At 38.9% G+C, this 14,190-nt stretch overlaps 2 protein-coding genes across 2 annotated transcripts in view; one reads left to right on the top strand and one right to left on the bottom strand.

The window, feature by feature from the left end:
* The first annotated feature begins 495 nt into the window (after positions 1 to 495).
* On the top strand, positions 496 to 4,701 carry LOC132178605 (semialdehyde dehydrogenase family protein). The gene is made up of 7 exons (XM_059591064.2): positions 496 to 1,223; positions 1,370 to 1,456; positions 1,581 to 1,625; positions 1,732 to 1,827; positions 1,974 to 2,075; positions 4,004 to 4,158; positions 4,236 to 4,701. The coding sequence occupies exons 1-7, from the start codon at positions 666 to 668 to the stop codon at positions 4,315 to 4,317; spliced, it is 1,125 nt and encodes a 374-aa protein (XP_059447047.2). The 5' UTR covers positions 496 to 665; the 3' UTR covers positions 4,318 to 4,701.
* A 2,078-nt stretch (positions 4,702 to 6,779) lies between these two features.
* The window catches only part of LOC132178151 (RNA-dependent RNA polymerase 1-like), an 11,617-nt gene continuing 4,206 nt past the window's right edge, over positions 6,780 to 14,190 (bottom strand). Inside the window, exon 3 of the mRNA XM_059590605.2 lies at positions 6,780 to 7,673. Coding sequence (XP_059446588.2) covers positions 6,846 to 7,673 — 828 coding nt within the window. The 3' untranslated portion in view covers positions 6,780 to 6,845. The remainder of the gene's footprint in view (positions 7,674 to 14,190) is intronic.

The following is a 14,190-nucleotide window of genomic DNA, read 5'->3' as shown; positions in this document are numbered from 1 at the left end:
TGTTAGCCCTACCAGCCACCCCCCAAATGGGCAATATGGGAATATTTATCACGTGCGTGACATGTGTTCTACTTTCTGTTAGAGAAGATGGAATTGAGTAATGGAGTGATCAAATTGTAAAATTTTGTAACTTTGTAAGGGTACATTGCAAATTTTTAAACATTGGGGTTCAAATTGAAAATAAAGTCAAAATTTTGGCGTAAAATGCATTTCGCCCCAAAAATTTGTTTAAACTTTAAACGAATTGAACAAGATGGCACGAATGCGTATATAAGGGCAATTTAAGACAATTTCCAAAAAAAACAGCACGTAAGGCACACGTGCACTATTTTTTGTCAAAGAAGTTGGAAAATGGCTGACGAATGAGTTATATTGCGAATTTTTAAAACTTTGCAAGATATATTGCCAATTCTTAAGTCAGAGACAAAAGTAAAAATGTAGTGAAGTTTAGGGAGTAAAGTTAATTTTTCCTTAAATAATAACAACATTGCTAGGAAAAAACACAAGAAAAAAAGGCCATTGATTGGTAGACGACCTTCGCTCAAGCCTCAAAGTTCCCAACTCCCACCTTAAACCCTTTCAAAACCAGTCAACAACTACAAACAGCCGCCTCACCCTCAGATCTCTGACTCGAGCACACCCACACAAACGCAGCCTCCGACGGAATGGCCACCCTCAACCACCATCCCTTCCTCTCATCCAAGCTCCACCTGACCAAGGCCAAGCCCAGGCCCATCGGCCCCACCGCGGTCCGCATGTCCCTCCAGGAAACGGGTCCGTCCCTCGCCGTCGTCGGCGTCACTGGCGCCGTCGGGCAGGAGTTCCTTTCCGTGCTCGCGGACCGAGACTTCCCCTTCCGCTCCATCAAAATGCTCTCCTCCAAGCGCTCCTCCGGGAGGCACCTCACCTTCCAGGGCCACGACTACACCGTCGAGGAGCTCACCGCTGAGAGCTTTGAAGGAGTCGACATCGCTCTCTTCAGCGCCGGTGGTTCCATCAGCAAGGAGTTCGGGCCCATCGCGGTCGGGAAGGGGACCATTGTGGTGGACAACAGCTCCGCCTTTCGGATGGACGAGAAGGTCCCGCTGGTGATCCCGGAGGTGAATCCGGAGGCCATGGATGGGATTAAGGTCGGCATTGGAAAGGGCGCACTTATCGCCAACCCCAATTGCTCCACTATCATTTGCTTGATGGCCGCCACGCCTCTTCATCGACGCGCCAAGGTGAGAATTTTTACAATTGAGCTGATTTGTTTTTTCATTTTCATGCATTAATCGAATACATCAAGCACGATAGATGTGTTTCTGTGGCATACTGTTGCATTTTCCACGCGTCTAAAAAGCTGCTTTGTTCGTCATGAATATTGCAGGTGCTACGCATGGTTGTTAGTACGTACCAGGCTGCGAGTGGTGCTGGTGCTGCTGCAATGGAAGAGCTTGAGCTGCAAACTCGAGAGGTTTCTTCTGTTTATCCCATCTCATTGTCTTTTTGCAGTTCCATATTTATATTCATGGGAAAGTGGGTAAATCCATTCCCTTGTAATTTCTTCTAAATTGGTTAGTTTCCCGTTTGTTTATAAGGTCCTGGAAGGTAAGCCGCCAACTTGTCGAATCTTTAACCAACAGGTATGTCAATTTCTTGTATAGCATACCTACTTCTATGAGCATATATCATGTTATATATTCCATCTTGCTTCCAAGAGCCACCTCTTAAGAATTTCTCTATTTGCAGTATGCTTTTAATTTGTTCTCGCATAATGCCCCTGTTCTGTCAAATGGGTACAATGAGGAGGAAATGAAATTAGTAAAAGAGACAAGGAAAATATGGGTAAGTATTGAAACTATATCCTTAACGTTATTCTTAATATCTTATTAGCTATCTCCTGATTTATTTAAATTTCCCTTGGTGGATGGGAGCACAAGTCTGTTTGGTCTTATAAAAAATGAATCTTCATTTTTTATTTTTTTTTACAGAATGACATGAATGTTAAAGTTACTGCCACATGTATAAGAGTTCCTGTCATGCGTGCTCATGCTGAGAGTGTAAATCTTCAGTTTGAGAGCCCCCTTGATGAGGTAATTATGTGATCCTTCTAATTATAAAATCGTTTCAGGTTGATTTTGCTTTATGTTGATGGAAACACTATTTCTTTTATTTTCTTTTAAAAGTGATTATTGTTTGGAAGAATATGGTTTAAATTGATGTAGATATTGATTTTTCTCACCAAGTATTTGGAATTTGAGGACCCTACCACATTCTTGACCACCAATCATCAGCAACTAAAAAATCAGAAAGAAACTGCAATCTGTGACGTTTTGTCAGGAAAATTCACTTTAGGTTGCAGTGCCCTTGAGCTCTGTGGTTTGGAAGAGCAAAATTATTTCGACATAAAATTGGCAAATTATTGAAGTTCTTTTCTATATACAAATAGATGGAGACTTAAGGATCCTAATTGTAGATAACTCCTTTTCTTGCGTTGTGCTTGTGTAGCTATAACAATTGAAGAGACAATATATTTGAGATCAATTGGTGTGGGTTACTAGTCCTTTTTTTTTTTTTGTTTGGGAAGTGAAGCTAGCCTGTACTAGAGTGGAGCACATGTTTCTCCAAGTGGGGAAACTAACTCAAAGAATCAAGAGCTGTTTAGGTTGCATTTGTTTTGGCGTAAAATGTTTTTCGACAGATATTTTTCCTCATTTTCCAATTGAAATGGAATTACTTCTAAAATTGCATTGTACATCTAGAATAGCCCCTTCAAAGGCATGATCCCAAGCAGATACTTGGCATGTATCCCCGCTTCCAAGTCCATCACAAGCATTTTTTAATGTTTGGCGTGGGCGGATAGTATTGGTCAATAAAAAAACTTTTAGATCAACTGAAAAGTTAATACTGTTGAGAGGTTTAGGCCATTTTTTGAAACTCCTACCTGTCCCCTCTGCCCCTTTCCTCTCCCAATCCCCCACCCCCCCAACCACCAATCCACTACCAAAAGCGCCAACCTCACCACCCCCTCCCCTGTGATTCCCCCTTTCCTAAGTGTTGCAAACCCCTCTTTAAAGGTGACCAAATCGAGATCTAAGCCCTAAGTTAGCCATGTCCGCAACATCAGTAGTAATCAAATGACAAAAAGCTCTTCCAAAGGCTGTGCTAATTGTTTAATGTGGCTGTGATAGATCATTGCTGTGGTGGCTATAGTTGGGCCGGCTATGGATGGTGGTTTTGAGGTAATGGGTTGGCAGGTGTGTGGAGGTGTTTTTGGGAGGGTGGGTGTATGCAAATGATTTTTGGTGCAACCAAACACCAGAAAATGTTTTCCACGTTATTTTCTGGGTCTATAATAGAAAAACTATAATTTTCCCTGAAAATGTTTTTGATTGAAAATTTTCTTCAAAAAATCATTTTTTGTTGAAACAAACGGAGCCTTGATGAGTCTTAACGACTTGATAAAGTGATTAGGTTTTTTATTTTTATTTTAAGAGGATGGAAAATAAGCATATATGAAAGAAAAAAAAAATTGATTGGAAGGGATCCATGATGGGACTGTGTATATCATCAACAGTATTTCATTAATTTTTTTCCTTGGCATCTTGCAGCAGCCATTCTCTAAATTTTTGTTGCAGTCACCATCTTTTACTCTCAACCTCATACCTTAGGGATCTCTCTATAAATTTTGACTCGCCCAGTTTGTAAACCAAATTGGGAGGGCTACAAGCACATCCGAGTTGTATAAACCAAATGGCTGGCTGTTTTGGATATGTGATTCATTTTATTCTGTTAGAAACCTTGAACTTCAATGATATTTCTGTTTATTCATACCATTTTGGCTAGTGAGTAATGTTCTGCATACTACTTGGGCTTTGAAATATATTCATAATTTCTGTTCTTTTAATATATCTTTCTTCTTTCTTCTTTCCCCCTTTTTAGACGAGGAGGATTGAAGAATTGTGAGCAATTTCCACTTGAAGGTTCAACTCTTTATTCATTGAGTTTCTTTGTTGTCCAGGACACAGCGAGGGATATTCTGAAGAATGCTCCTGGTGTAGTGGTTATTGATGATCGGGCATCCAATCGCTTTCCTACTCCATTGGAGGTGTCAAACAAAGATGATGTTGCAGTTGGCAGGATCCGCCGTGATGTGTCCCAGGAAGGCACCTATGGGTGAGACTCGTTTGCATCTGAAGTCATTATTTTTCCACTTTGATGAACCTTAATACTAATGGAATAGTTCTGCGCAGGTTGGACATCTTTGTCTGTGGTGATCAAATACGCAAAGGAGCTGCACTTAATGCTGTTCAGATTGCAGAGATGTTGCTTTAGTCCATATTTGTGGTGATTAGGTTTCATATTATGGATTCATCAGTATGGTGAGAGAAGATGCTCTTAAGTTATTCGTCATATATAGTCTTCAGATGCGGATATTGATCCTTTTGACGGGTTTACAAATTTGAGCAGTTTTTGTAGTATAAACTACTAGGGTGCTTAATGTTGTCTGTTTAAAGTGCAATTATTTCCTTTAAATCCTTCACACGAAGATTTTGTAATAATAATTGTAGTCCAGGACTGAAGCTACCTGGAAGCCCTTATTGTTGGTTGTAGGTGACAAGCACCAATCTCCAACAATCTATAGATTCTTGTTAAATGTTTTTTGTACTCTTATGAACTATGTTCTTTTATATAATCAATATCAGGTGTCCAACTCTATGCAAGGTGTGCTACTGACTTTGCTCTGTTCTTCGAATTAGCTGCCCCCGGGGAGGGGGAATAAGAATAAGGTACATGCATTGTCGTAGTGAGGCCATGAATTATGCTATTCTGAGAAAACTTGATTCATGCCTAAGCCTGATTATTTGACAGCTATATGCTGAAACCAGCTTTGGGTGGTTAAGTTGTGATATTTGTCTGAATGTTATGTGAACTGTCTTTTTGAGTACCTTGGTGGAAAATAGCTGTGAAAGCTGGCAAGCTAGCCAGTCATTCTTTATATTAGGAGTAATGTTATGCACTTCCATTTTCACATTTCTTTAGGTGGTTTTTAAAACCACCATTGGATTTGGGATGAATCTTTATTGGATTTTAATCCAATGATGGTTTTAAAAGCCACTTAAGGAAGTATTGAAAATGGGCGTGGGGACGTATGATTAGTGTAGCATTACTCTTATTAGCGTAGCCAAGATATTTATCACCCTGAAATAAAGCATGCGCATCATGCATGTGAAAACACATCGAAATAAAGATAAAAGGAGATAATGAAAATAAAAATTTGGAGAGAACATGCAGTTATTAAGGCTTGCATAATCATGAAGAAAATTGGATTAGGATTATGAATATGAATTGCTGGGGATTGTTATTGGACAATAAGGTTGTTAATGGCTTGGAACATGCCACCTCTTTAAATTTTGAATTGAAGTTCAAAATTTACACATATATCTGCGAAGTAAATGACCTTTCTTTCTTTCAGCCAAAACTCGCACATCCTTTCTCTCAGATAAAAACCCAATAAGGACTTCAAGGAGCCTGTCTCTCAACGCTCACTCTCTCTTTGTGGGTTTAGAGTATATCATGTGTTGTACAGTTTGATCCCAAGCACATACTGGCCATGGCCTATGTCGCATGGTGATTTCCTGATTTATGATCTAGTTTCCTGAGATATGGTTTGTGTTAAAAAGGTATGATTTTTCCTTTGGAAGTCTTGTTCTTAACTTGTTTTTCTTTACTTGCCCCACAAAAGACTTCTTTTTCTTTTGTGGGTTAATTTTTCCTTTTCAACTAATGTTGTGGAAGTCTTCTGCTTTAGCTACTTAGGGTTCGTTTGGGTTTGCAATGTTTAAAAATAGCGATTTGAAAACGAGATTTTTAAAATGCAATTAAGAGTTTGACAAAATCACAATTTGACTTTTAAAATCGTAGTGTAGCCTATAATATTGTGCCTTTTTTTAGAAAGTACCTTTTGACCTACGATTTGAAAACACAGATTTTTTACATTTTTAAATCACAATTCCAAATAATTTATTTTCTACGACTTGGTTTAAAATCACACATTTTGTCTATAAAATCGCAATGCCAAACACTCTTATTACAGTTGATTTTGCATTGTTTGTCTTTGGTATGCTATGGCCCTCAATATTTTCTGAACAAGGATTTCATAATGTGTGTTGATGTGGGTTTGTCTCTTCTGTCAAAAGATCATGAATTTCTTCAGTTTTTAAATTTTTACTATGCTCATTACCTCTTAATTATGTGGGTTTGCAGTTTCCTACAATGTAGATTTTGAGTTATGCTCTAAGATTGTATTGAGGATACATGATTTATATACACATTAAAAAAAAAGGGGGTTTACTTGAAATATACGCAACAAAACTTTAACTCCTTGTATTCCAACGAATTTTGACGTGCTTATAAAAGTGAGAAATTTTGGGAAAAACAAGTAGGTAATTTGTTAGGGTTGTAAAATTTCAATAAAAAAAGGACCAAGAAATGCCATTACAATGGGAGATAAACAATACATTTAGACTCTACGAAAAAAAAAAAGAGTATAATATTGGCCATAGAACAGTCAAACATGGTAATGGAAGGAAATGAGAATAGGAAATTCCCATGGCCGTATCCCAACAGGGCCAAGACCACCCAACATAAAGCTCTATGTTAAAGAACAAGATAAGAAGATACAAACAATACATATATTTTTACAACATAAATTACAACTTATTCAGCCCCAAACATCCGCCTGGAGCATTTATATCTATGTTTTTGAAAAACATATTATACCAATGACATGTAAATTAAAGTAGCATATGTAAAATACTTATAAGTTACTGAGACTATTTTGAAATGTGATGCTAAAATTCTCAATCCAAATGCAATCCATGACTGAAATGATGCTCTAGAGATGACTTGCGTAAAGCCTTCTTCTTGATCTGGATAAGCTTGTCCCATATGCACCATGGAAAACTAAGGAAATGAGCTCTATCCATTCCCTCAGTACAGCGACCCCAATAGCTGCAATGATATGTAACATGATACCATGCTGATGCCTTTGCATATACAACATCAGAGTAAGAATTTGAGTCACTAAAACCCTTGTTGAACCAGCTCCTAGCTTCATTTCTTAAGGACTTCACCGCATAATCAATTGCATCCACATCCATATCCCTCTTCTTATTGAAATATTTTGACTTTCTCAAGACATTGCCATTGAGTATCTCAGCTTCTGTTTCAATCCCATAATAGTCCATCAAATTCCCCAGCTTGGAATCATATTTACTTTTGTAATCAAAAGCATCGTTGATGTAGTCCTCAAAGCCATCAACTTCCATACTGGGATCATAATACTGATTTGCTGCTTCTCTGGTGAAGGGGTTTATAGGGCTACTACTGCATGATGCAATGTCTTTCACTTCTCGAAAAAGCTTGCCGATAACAGATTGTGATTTATAAGTGGGTTTATCAGGCTTTTCCATGAAATCTGGATATTTTTTGGGACGCAGATGATGTGGCATTTTGACTACCACCCCACTTTTTGGGGAGTCAACAACAATTGAGTGTAGCTTTGCAAGCTCAATGCATTTACCACTCATTGCCCCATGAGGCTCACTATCTGCAAAGACTTTGTGGGCATTGTCAATGATCCCTAAATTGTCATTGAGTATGTAATCGAGGAAATACTCTTGAACTTCCTGTTGCACAGAAATAGCATGCTTTGTTATGTAAGGTGTACAAGGAATTTGTTGTAAACCGGATGGATACATATGAAAGAGAAATGAGAGTCTTAGAAAAAATAAAAGGCTATTAGAAGTTTAATGGGTGCAAAAGCACTTTTCAAGAGTCCAACATATTATGTATTTTGAGTTTTGGATTAATATATGATACAATCAACACAGTAAGTTAAGACTTGTTTTCAAAAGGTGAAAATCAAATTCATTTTTTCTGCTGTCATCTTAAAGCATTCAAATTACAAGCAACTGATCGGATAAACAAAACTCAAGTAGGATACTTCATAATTAAGATGAACCAATTGACTTTTGTCCAAATTTGTGAGACATGTTTGTAAAATCAAAGCAAGGCATGATTCAACTAACGTGAGCAAAGATGAGTTTTGAATATGGTAAGGAAGTAACATAAATCTGAAAAATGCGACTTTTTTTGGGAAAAAGGGGGAACTTTTGGCAGTTCTTGATATAAAGAGACATGAAACACTTACTATATACAGGCCAAAACATATTATCTAACCATTGTGCCAAGCAATTGCAACAGCATCACTCCTATTGTTAATTTGTTCAACACGACTGTCGGGATCAGTAAAAGTTGCATAAATATTTGGAATACTACAATTTTTACTGCAATCTCCTTATAAATTCAAGTGACAATATCTTAATGGTGAAAAAATAAATTTATTTATTTAGTGACTAACAAATAAATTTGGTGTAATATTCATAGCACCAATAAAAAAAAAAATATATGGTGGTTGAGAAATGCAACATGTGAGAGAACTTTTAATGTGGCTAGAGGTTCATGCATCAACAAGATACATAAACTCCAAAATTAGTGCAAAAACACTTTTTAAGAGTCCAACATATCTGAAAAGTTTCTTATAAATGTTTGACAAGGCCTTTGCTCAAGAACCTTTGGCTTGTCTCACCATGCGTTCAGTCACAACTATCTGCATTGACAAAACTGGTTGAACCATCGGCAGATGACATGTGCAGGAAAGAGATAAGAGATGCAATTGAAGCGTGGAAACAGAATGGAGTTAACAACAAACTGGTTTTAGAAGATAATGTGTCAGCGTTAGAAGACATAGCTCTTAGTTTTGGACTGCTTCCTAGCTCAAATCGATTTAAGCTTGAAGGTGAAAACTTTCAAAATTAGGGCAACGAAGAGAGGATGAATAAAGCAGATAAAATCATGGTGATGGGAAACTCCTCCCCTTCTCACAGGCTCCTGGTGCAGTGTTTGAAGAAAAAAGACCAAATAGCAGCAATGGTTCTACGTGTTTATAATAGGTTCTCTAGTATTGCGCATAACGATAAACCATGTTTCATTATAGCAGGAATTAGGGATGCCGAAGGATTTGAGCGAACGTACGAGGTAAGTAAATACTTATGACTGCTTTCCATAAAAACGTGCGATATGTTAGCTGACTGATGACACATATGTTATGAGCATAATTACTTTTCATGCAACTGGGTAAATGCTTTAATAACTGAATAATAAGATGCATCGTATGACATGGTACACTAATATGTGTGGTACAATGGCCATGGGCTTACTATATAGACTTGATTTTATGGTCAAATGTATATGTGTTTATATGAGCTTTGAATCCAATGGTTGTTCGTAACCGACACAACCATGTTTGATTGGCAGGTCACTGTAAGATGTACATCATTAGTAGTATGGACCACACGAGTTCAGACTCGGTTGGGCTGCTAGTGTTATGGAGGATAGCATACAATATCCGGGGCACCAGTATTATATTACAGGTCTCTTGGGACGACGCCAACCTTGCTGAGAAGAGGTAATATCTCAAGTAGACCACGTATGATAATTATGACCTATTATGACATTAGTGTTCTGCATTAAAACTTATAGGCGATTGTCACTGGGATTACACTTACACTTCTCAAAAACCAAAATTATACATTTATGGGGTAATAATAGAGGAAACACCTAATTTGCTTATGAAAATACATGTTGACTTTGCTTATAATTCGATTGTAATTTTTGCTTACTAAGTCTTAGGCTTATTCAGTATTTGTGGCTTGTCATGTTATCTATTTTATGAGAACTTTTGAAAGGGAGAAGCCAGATGTCTTTTTTGTAATACCAGGTTTGATTGGGATGACATTTTTTGGTTAGAAGCTCCAAGTCTATGATTGATGGTATTACATGCATACCTTGTGATTTTTAGATATCTCAGATATGTCATTTTCAACTTCCGTTTACACTTACTCTTGGTATGTTAGACCTACGATTCCTTCAGTTAGTTACAAGTTAACTAAACTAGAGGAATTGCCAGTAACCCTACCAAAATGGTCAAGACTAGTTTTGAAGGCGTTACAGTTAGAAATATCAATTTCTTGGTCACCATTGTCAGTTGTCGAAGATGTACTTATGACAACATTGGAAGTATCCAACTTGAGCTCACCATGAATATTGTAGGTGTTAGGAATACGTATGCAAATCAAAATTTGCGCAGCGAAAAGAATCATATTCTCATGCCCAAGAAAACTATATGAAGAACGGTTGATATTTCAACAAATAGCAAGAACAAAGATAACTTACTTCTTCTTCAAGAACATTGTTGGAACAAGTGGCTCATATTCTACTACTGTCCCATTGGGTATAATTAGTTTATGTGGGCCTGGGGACAAATAAGTTGTGGGGGGTATTTTGGGGTTTTCCAAAGTACTTATAATTAGGGTTTTCCTATAAATATGTTATGTTGTAACCCTAAATCACTGAATAGATAAATATAGCCGCACTCTCTGCTGTGGACGTAGGCACATTGCCGAACCACGTAAATCTATGTCTCACCTCTCTCTTTTCGATTCTATATTATTCATCATTGTTGTGCATGGTAACAACAATTGGTATCAGAGCCTAATTATACGATGGCTGGGATTGGCACATCTTTTGCGAAATTCGAAGTGATGAAGTTCGATGGATCCAGTAATTTCGGGTTATGGCAGAGACGTGTCAAGGATTTGTTGGTGCAACAAGGGATGGTGAAGGCGTTATATGGGACGAAACCAGAAAGGATGGCAGACATAGATTGGAAGGAACTTGAGGCGAAAGCGATGGCTACTATTCGGCTTTGTCTAGGAGATGACGTGATGTATCATGTCATGGACGAAGAATCTCCGATGGCAGTTTGGTTGAAACTGGAAAGTCGGTATATGTCAAAGTCGTTGACGAACAAGCTCTATCTAAAGCAGCGGTTGTATGGCTTGAAGATGGCGGAGGGCTCGGATCTGAGCCAACACATCAACGCATTCAATCAGATAATCGGAGATCTGAAGAGGGTTGATGTAAAGTTTGAAGACGAAGACAAGGCGTTGATGCTATTGAATTCACTCCCAACTTCTCCTACGTATGGGAATTTGGTTACAACTCTGACATGGGGGAAAGAGTCCTTGGAGTTAGAGGACGTTACAGGAGCCCTGTTGGCTTTTCATCAGAGGAAGAAAATCAATTATGAAAGTTCTCAAGGAGAAGGGCTAGTTGTTAAGGGTTACCAAAAGCGTGGATGAAGCATTAATAAGGGTGGTTCGAATGGCAAGAATTCTCGGTTAAAGTCCAGGAGGAGGAAGGGCATCATATGTTATAAGTGCGGAAAGAAAGGGCACATGAAGCAAGATTGTCCAGACTGGAAGAAGAAAAAGGACGACGAGAATGAAGGTTCCTCAAAATCTATGAATGTAGTGGAAGACAATTTAGACGATGCAGATGGTGATATGCTTTCTGTTGCATCAAATTCAGAGCATCCTGTGGGATTCTTGGATTCTTTACTCGGCATGTTCGTTTCACGTGACATCCAACAGAGATTGGTTTGACACCTATAGGTCAGTTAATTCTAGTATAGTTACTATGGGTAATGGTGCACATTGTAAAATTACTGGCATAGGTAATATCAGGATTATGATGTTTGATGGTGTGATTAGAACGTTTTGTGATGCTAAACATGTACTAGAAGTGGAAAAGAATCTGATTTCATTAGGAACCTTAGACTCAAACGGTTATGGTTATAAGTCTGAAGGTGGAGTAATGAAGGTGACTAAGGGTGCGATGGTAGTGATGAAGGGGCAGAAAAGTTCAAAGAATATCTATAAACTGTTAGGAAGTACAGTTGTAGGTGGAGTCGCCTCTGTGGAGTCTGAGTCTGATTGTACTGTTTTGTGGCATATGCGCTTGGGTCATATGAGTGAGCGGGGCATGTTGGAGCTTCATAAGAGAAATTTGTTGAAGGGTGTTAAAATGTGCAAGCTTAAATTCTGTAAATTCTGTGTTATGGGAAAGCAGAATCGAGTACAATTCAAGACAGCCACACATAAGACAGAGACAGAGGGCATTCTTGACTATGTTCATACTGATGTTTGGGGGCCAGTGAGGACAGCGTCACGGGGAGGACATATGCATTTCATTATCTTTATTGATGATTTTTCTAGAAAGGTTTGGGTGTACTTCATGCGGCACAAATCAGAAACGTTTGCCAAGTTCAAATTGTGGAAAGCTAAAGTGAAGAACCAGACTAGGAAGTAGGTTAAGTGCCTCAAGACAGATAATGGAACTGAGTATACAAACGACAAGTTTAGAGATTTCTGTGAGCAACATGGTATAAAGAGACATTTCCCAGTACGCAAGACACCACAACAAAATGGTGTGGCGGAAAGGATGAATATGTCTATTGCAGAGAGAGCACGATGTCTCAGGTTGAATGCTGGACTTGCAAAGATTTTCTGGGCAGATGCAGTAAGTATGGCAAGCTACTTGATCAATAGGTCACCGAGGGTAGTACTAGATGGGAAAGTTGTAGAGGAGGTGTGGACAGGTAATGAGGTAGATTACTCTGGTTTGAAAGTATTTGGTTGTCCAGCCTATGTGCACATACATAGTGAAGAACGATCGAAGCTTGATCCAAAGTCTAGACAATGTGTCTTTCTCGGATATGGGAAAGGGGTTAAGGGTTACAAGTTTTGGGATCCAAAGGCAAACAAGGCGGTGATCAGTAGAGACGTGGTATTTGATGAAAATTCCATGTTGAAGAGTACTCAGGGTAAAGAGAAGCAAGTGCCAGAAAGCAGTAGCAGTGATAAGTAGGTGGTGCAGGTGGAGTTAGAGACTCATGTGTAGGAGAACACTTCTCAGGATACAGAGACCTCTACTTTAAGAGTTAAGAAGCATCACACTATAGCCATAGACAGGCCTAAACGCACTATCAGGCCACCAACCAGGTATGGTTTTGAAGACATGGTTTCTTATGCTCTTGTCATCAGCAGCGAAGATCCTACTACTTTTCAAGAGGCTATCAATACCCAAAAGAAGAGCAGATGGGTGGGTGCTATGGCGGAAGAGATGGAGTCTCTGCATAAAAACCAGACGTGGATTTGGTGGAGCTTTCAGAGAGGAAGAGGGCAATAGGGTGCAAATGGGTGTTCAAGAAAAAGGAAGCAGTATCAGAAAAATGGGGAGAAAAGTCAAGGCTCGCCTAGTAGCAAAGTGTTATTCACAGCAGAAAGGGATTGATAATGAGGAAATATTTTTTCCAGTGGTTAGACATACTTCCATCAGAGCGGTAGTGGCATTGGTAGCTCATTATGACATGGCATTGGAGCAAATGGATGTGAAGACAGCTTTTTTCCATGGTGATTTGGAGGAGCATATTTACATGGAGCAGCCAGAAGAGTTCAGTCAACCTGGACAGGAGCACTTGGTCTGTAAATTGAAGAAGTCACTTTATGGGCTAAAGCAGTCTCCAAGGCAGTGGTATAAGCGGTTTGACTCCTATATGATCAAAATTGGCTACAGAAGATGTGAGTATGACTATTGTGTATATGTGAGGAGCCTTGATGATAACTCATTTATTTTTCTATTACTGTACGTGGATGATATGCTTATTGGAGCTAAGAGTATAATGGAGGTTAACAAACTGAAAGTTTTGTTGAGTAGAGAATTTGACATGAAGGATTTGGGCGCAGCCAATAAGATTATTGGGATGGAGATTCGCAGAGACAGGGATGGAGATTCGCAGAGACAGGGATGCCAAGAGGACCCATATGTTGGTTGCTAAGGTCCCATATGCCAAGGGGATTTGGATGATAGGAGGTCGACCATAGGTTATGTGTTCACTCTTGCAAGAGGACCCATATGTTGGAGGTCTATGATCCAATCTATGGTTGCGATGTCCACGACTGAGGCGGAGTACATGGTGGCGGCTGAGGCTGCAAAGGAAGCTTTGTAGCTTACAGGATTAGTCAGGGAGCTGGGTATTCAGCAAGGCGAAGTTCCGTTGTATTGTGACAGTCAGAGTGCCATTTACTTGGCAAAGAACCAAGTGTATCATGCTAGAACTAACACATTGATGTAAGGTTTCACAAGATTAGGGATTGGTTGCTACATGTGAATTGTTACTTGAGAAGATTCACACTTCTGAGAATGCAGCGGACATGTTGACAAAGCCTGTTACTGCAGACA

This window comes from Corylus avellana, chromosome 4 (genome assembly GCF_965113065.1).
Source record: "Corylus avellana chromosome 4, dhCorAvel1.hap1.2, whole genome shotgun sequence".
In the NCBI taxonomy this organism is placed as follows: domain Eukaryota; kingdom Viridiplantae; phylum Streptophyta; class Magnoliopsida; order Fagales; family Betulaceae; genus Corylus; species Corylus avellana.
This window is presented reverse-complemented; position numbering and strand designations above follow the sequence as displayed.

Excerpts from the sequence above, each read along its gene's own strand:
- LOC132178605 (XM_059591064.2), top strand. The coding sequence starts at position 666 with ATGGCCACCCTCAACCACCATCCCTTCCTCTCATCCAAGCTCCACCTG. Across the intron at positions 1,457-1,580 it reads TTGAGCTGCAAACTCGAGAG|GTCCTGGAAGGTAAGCCGCC; the intron begins GTTTCTTCTGTT and ends TTTGTTTATAAG. Across the intron at positions 4,159-4,235 it reads TCCCAGGAAGGCACCTATGG|GTTGGACATCTTTGTCTGTG; the intron begins GTGAGACTCGTT and ends AGTTCTGCGCAG.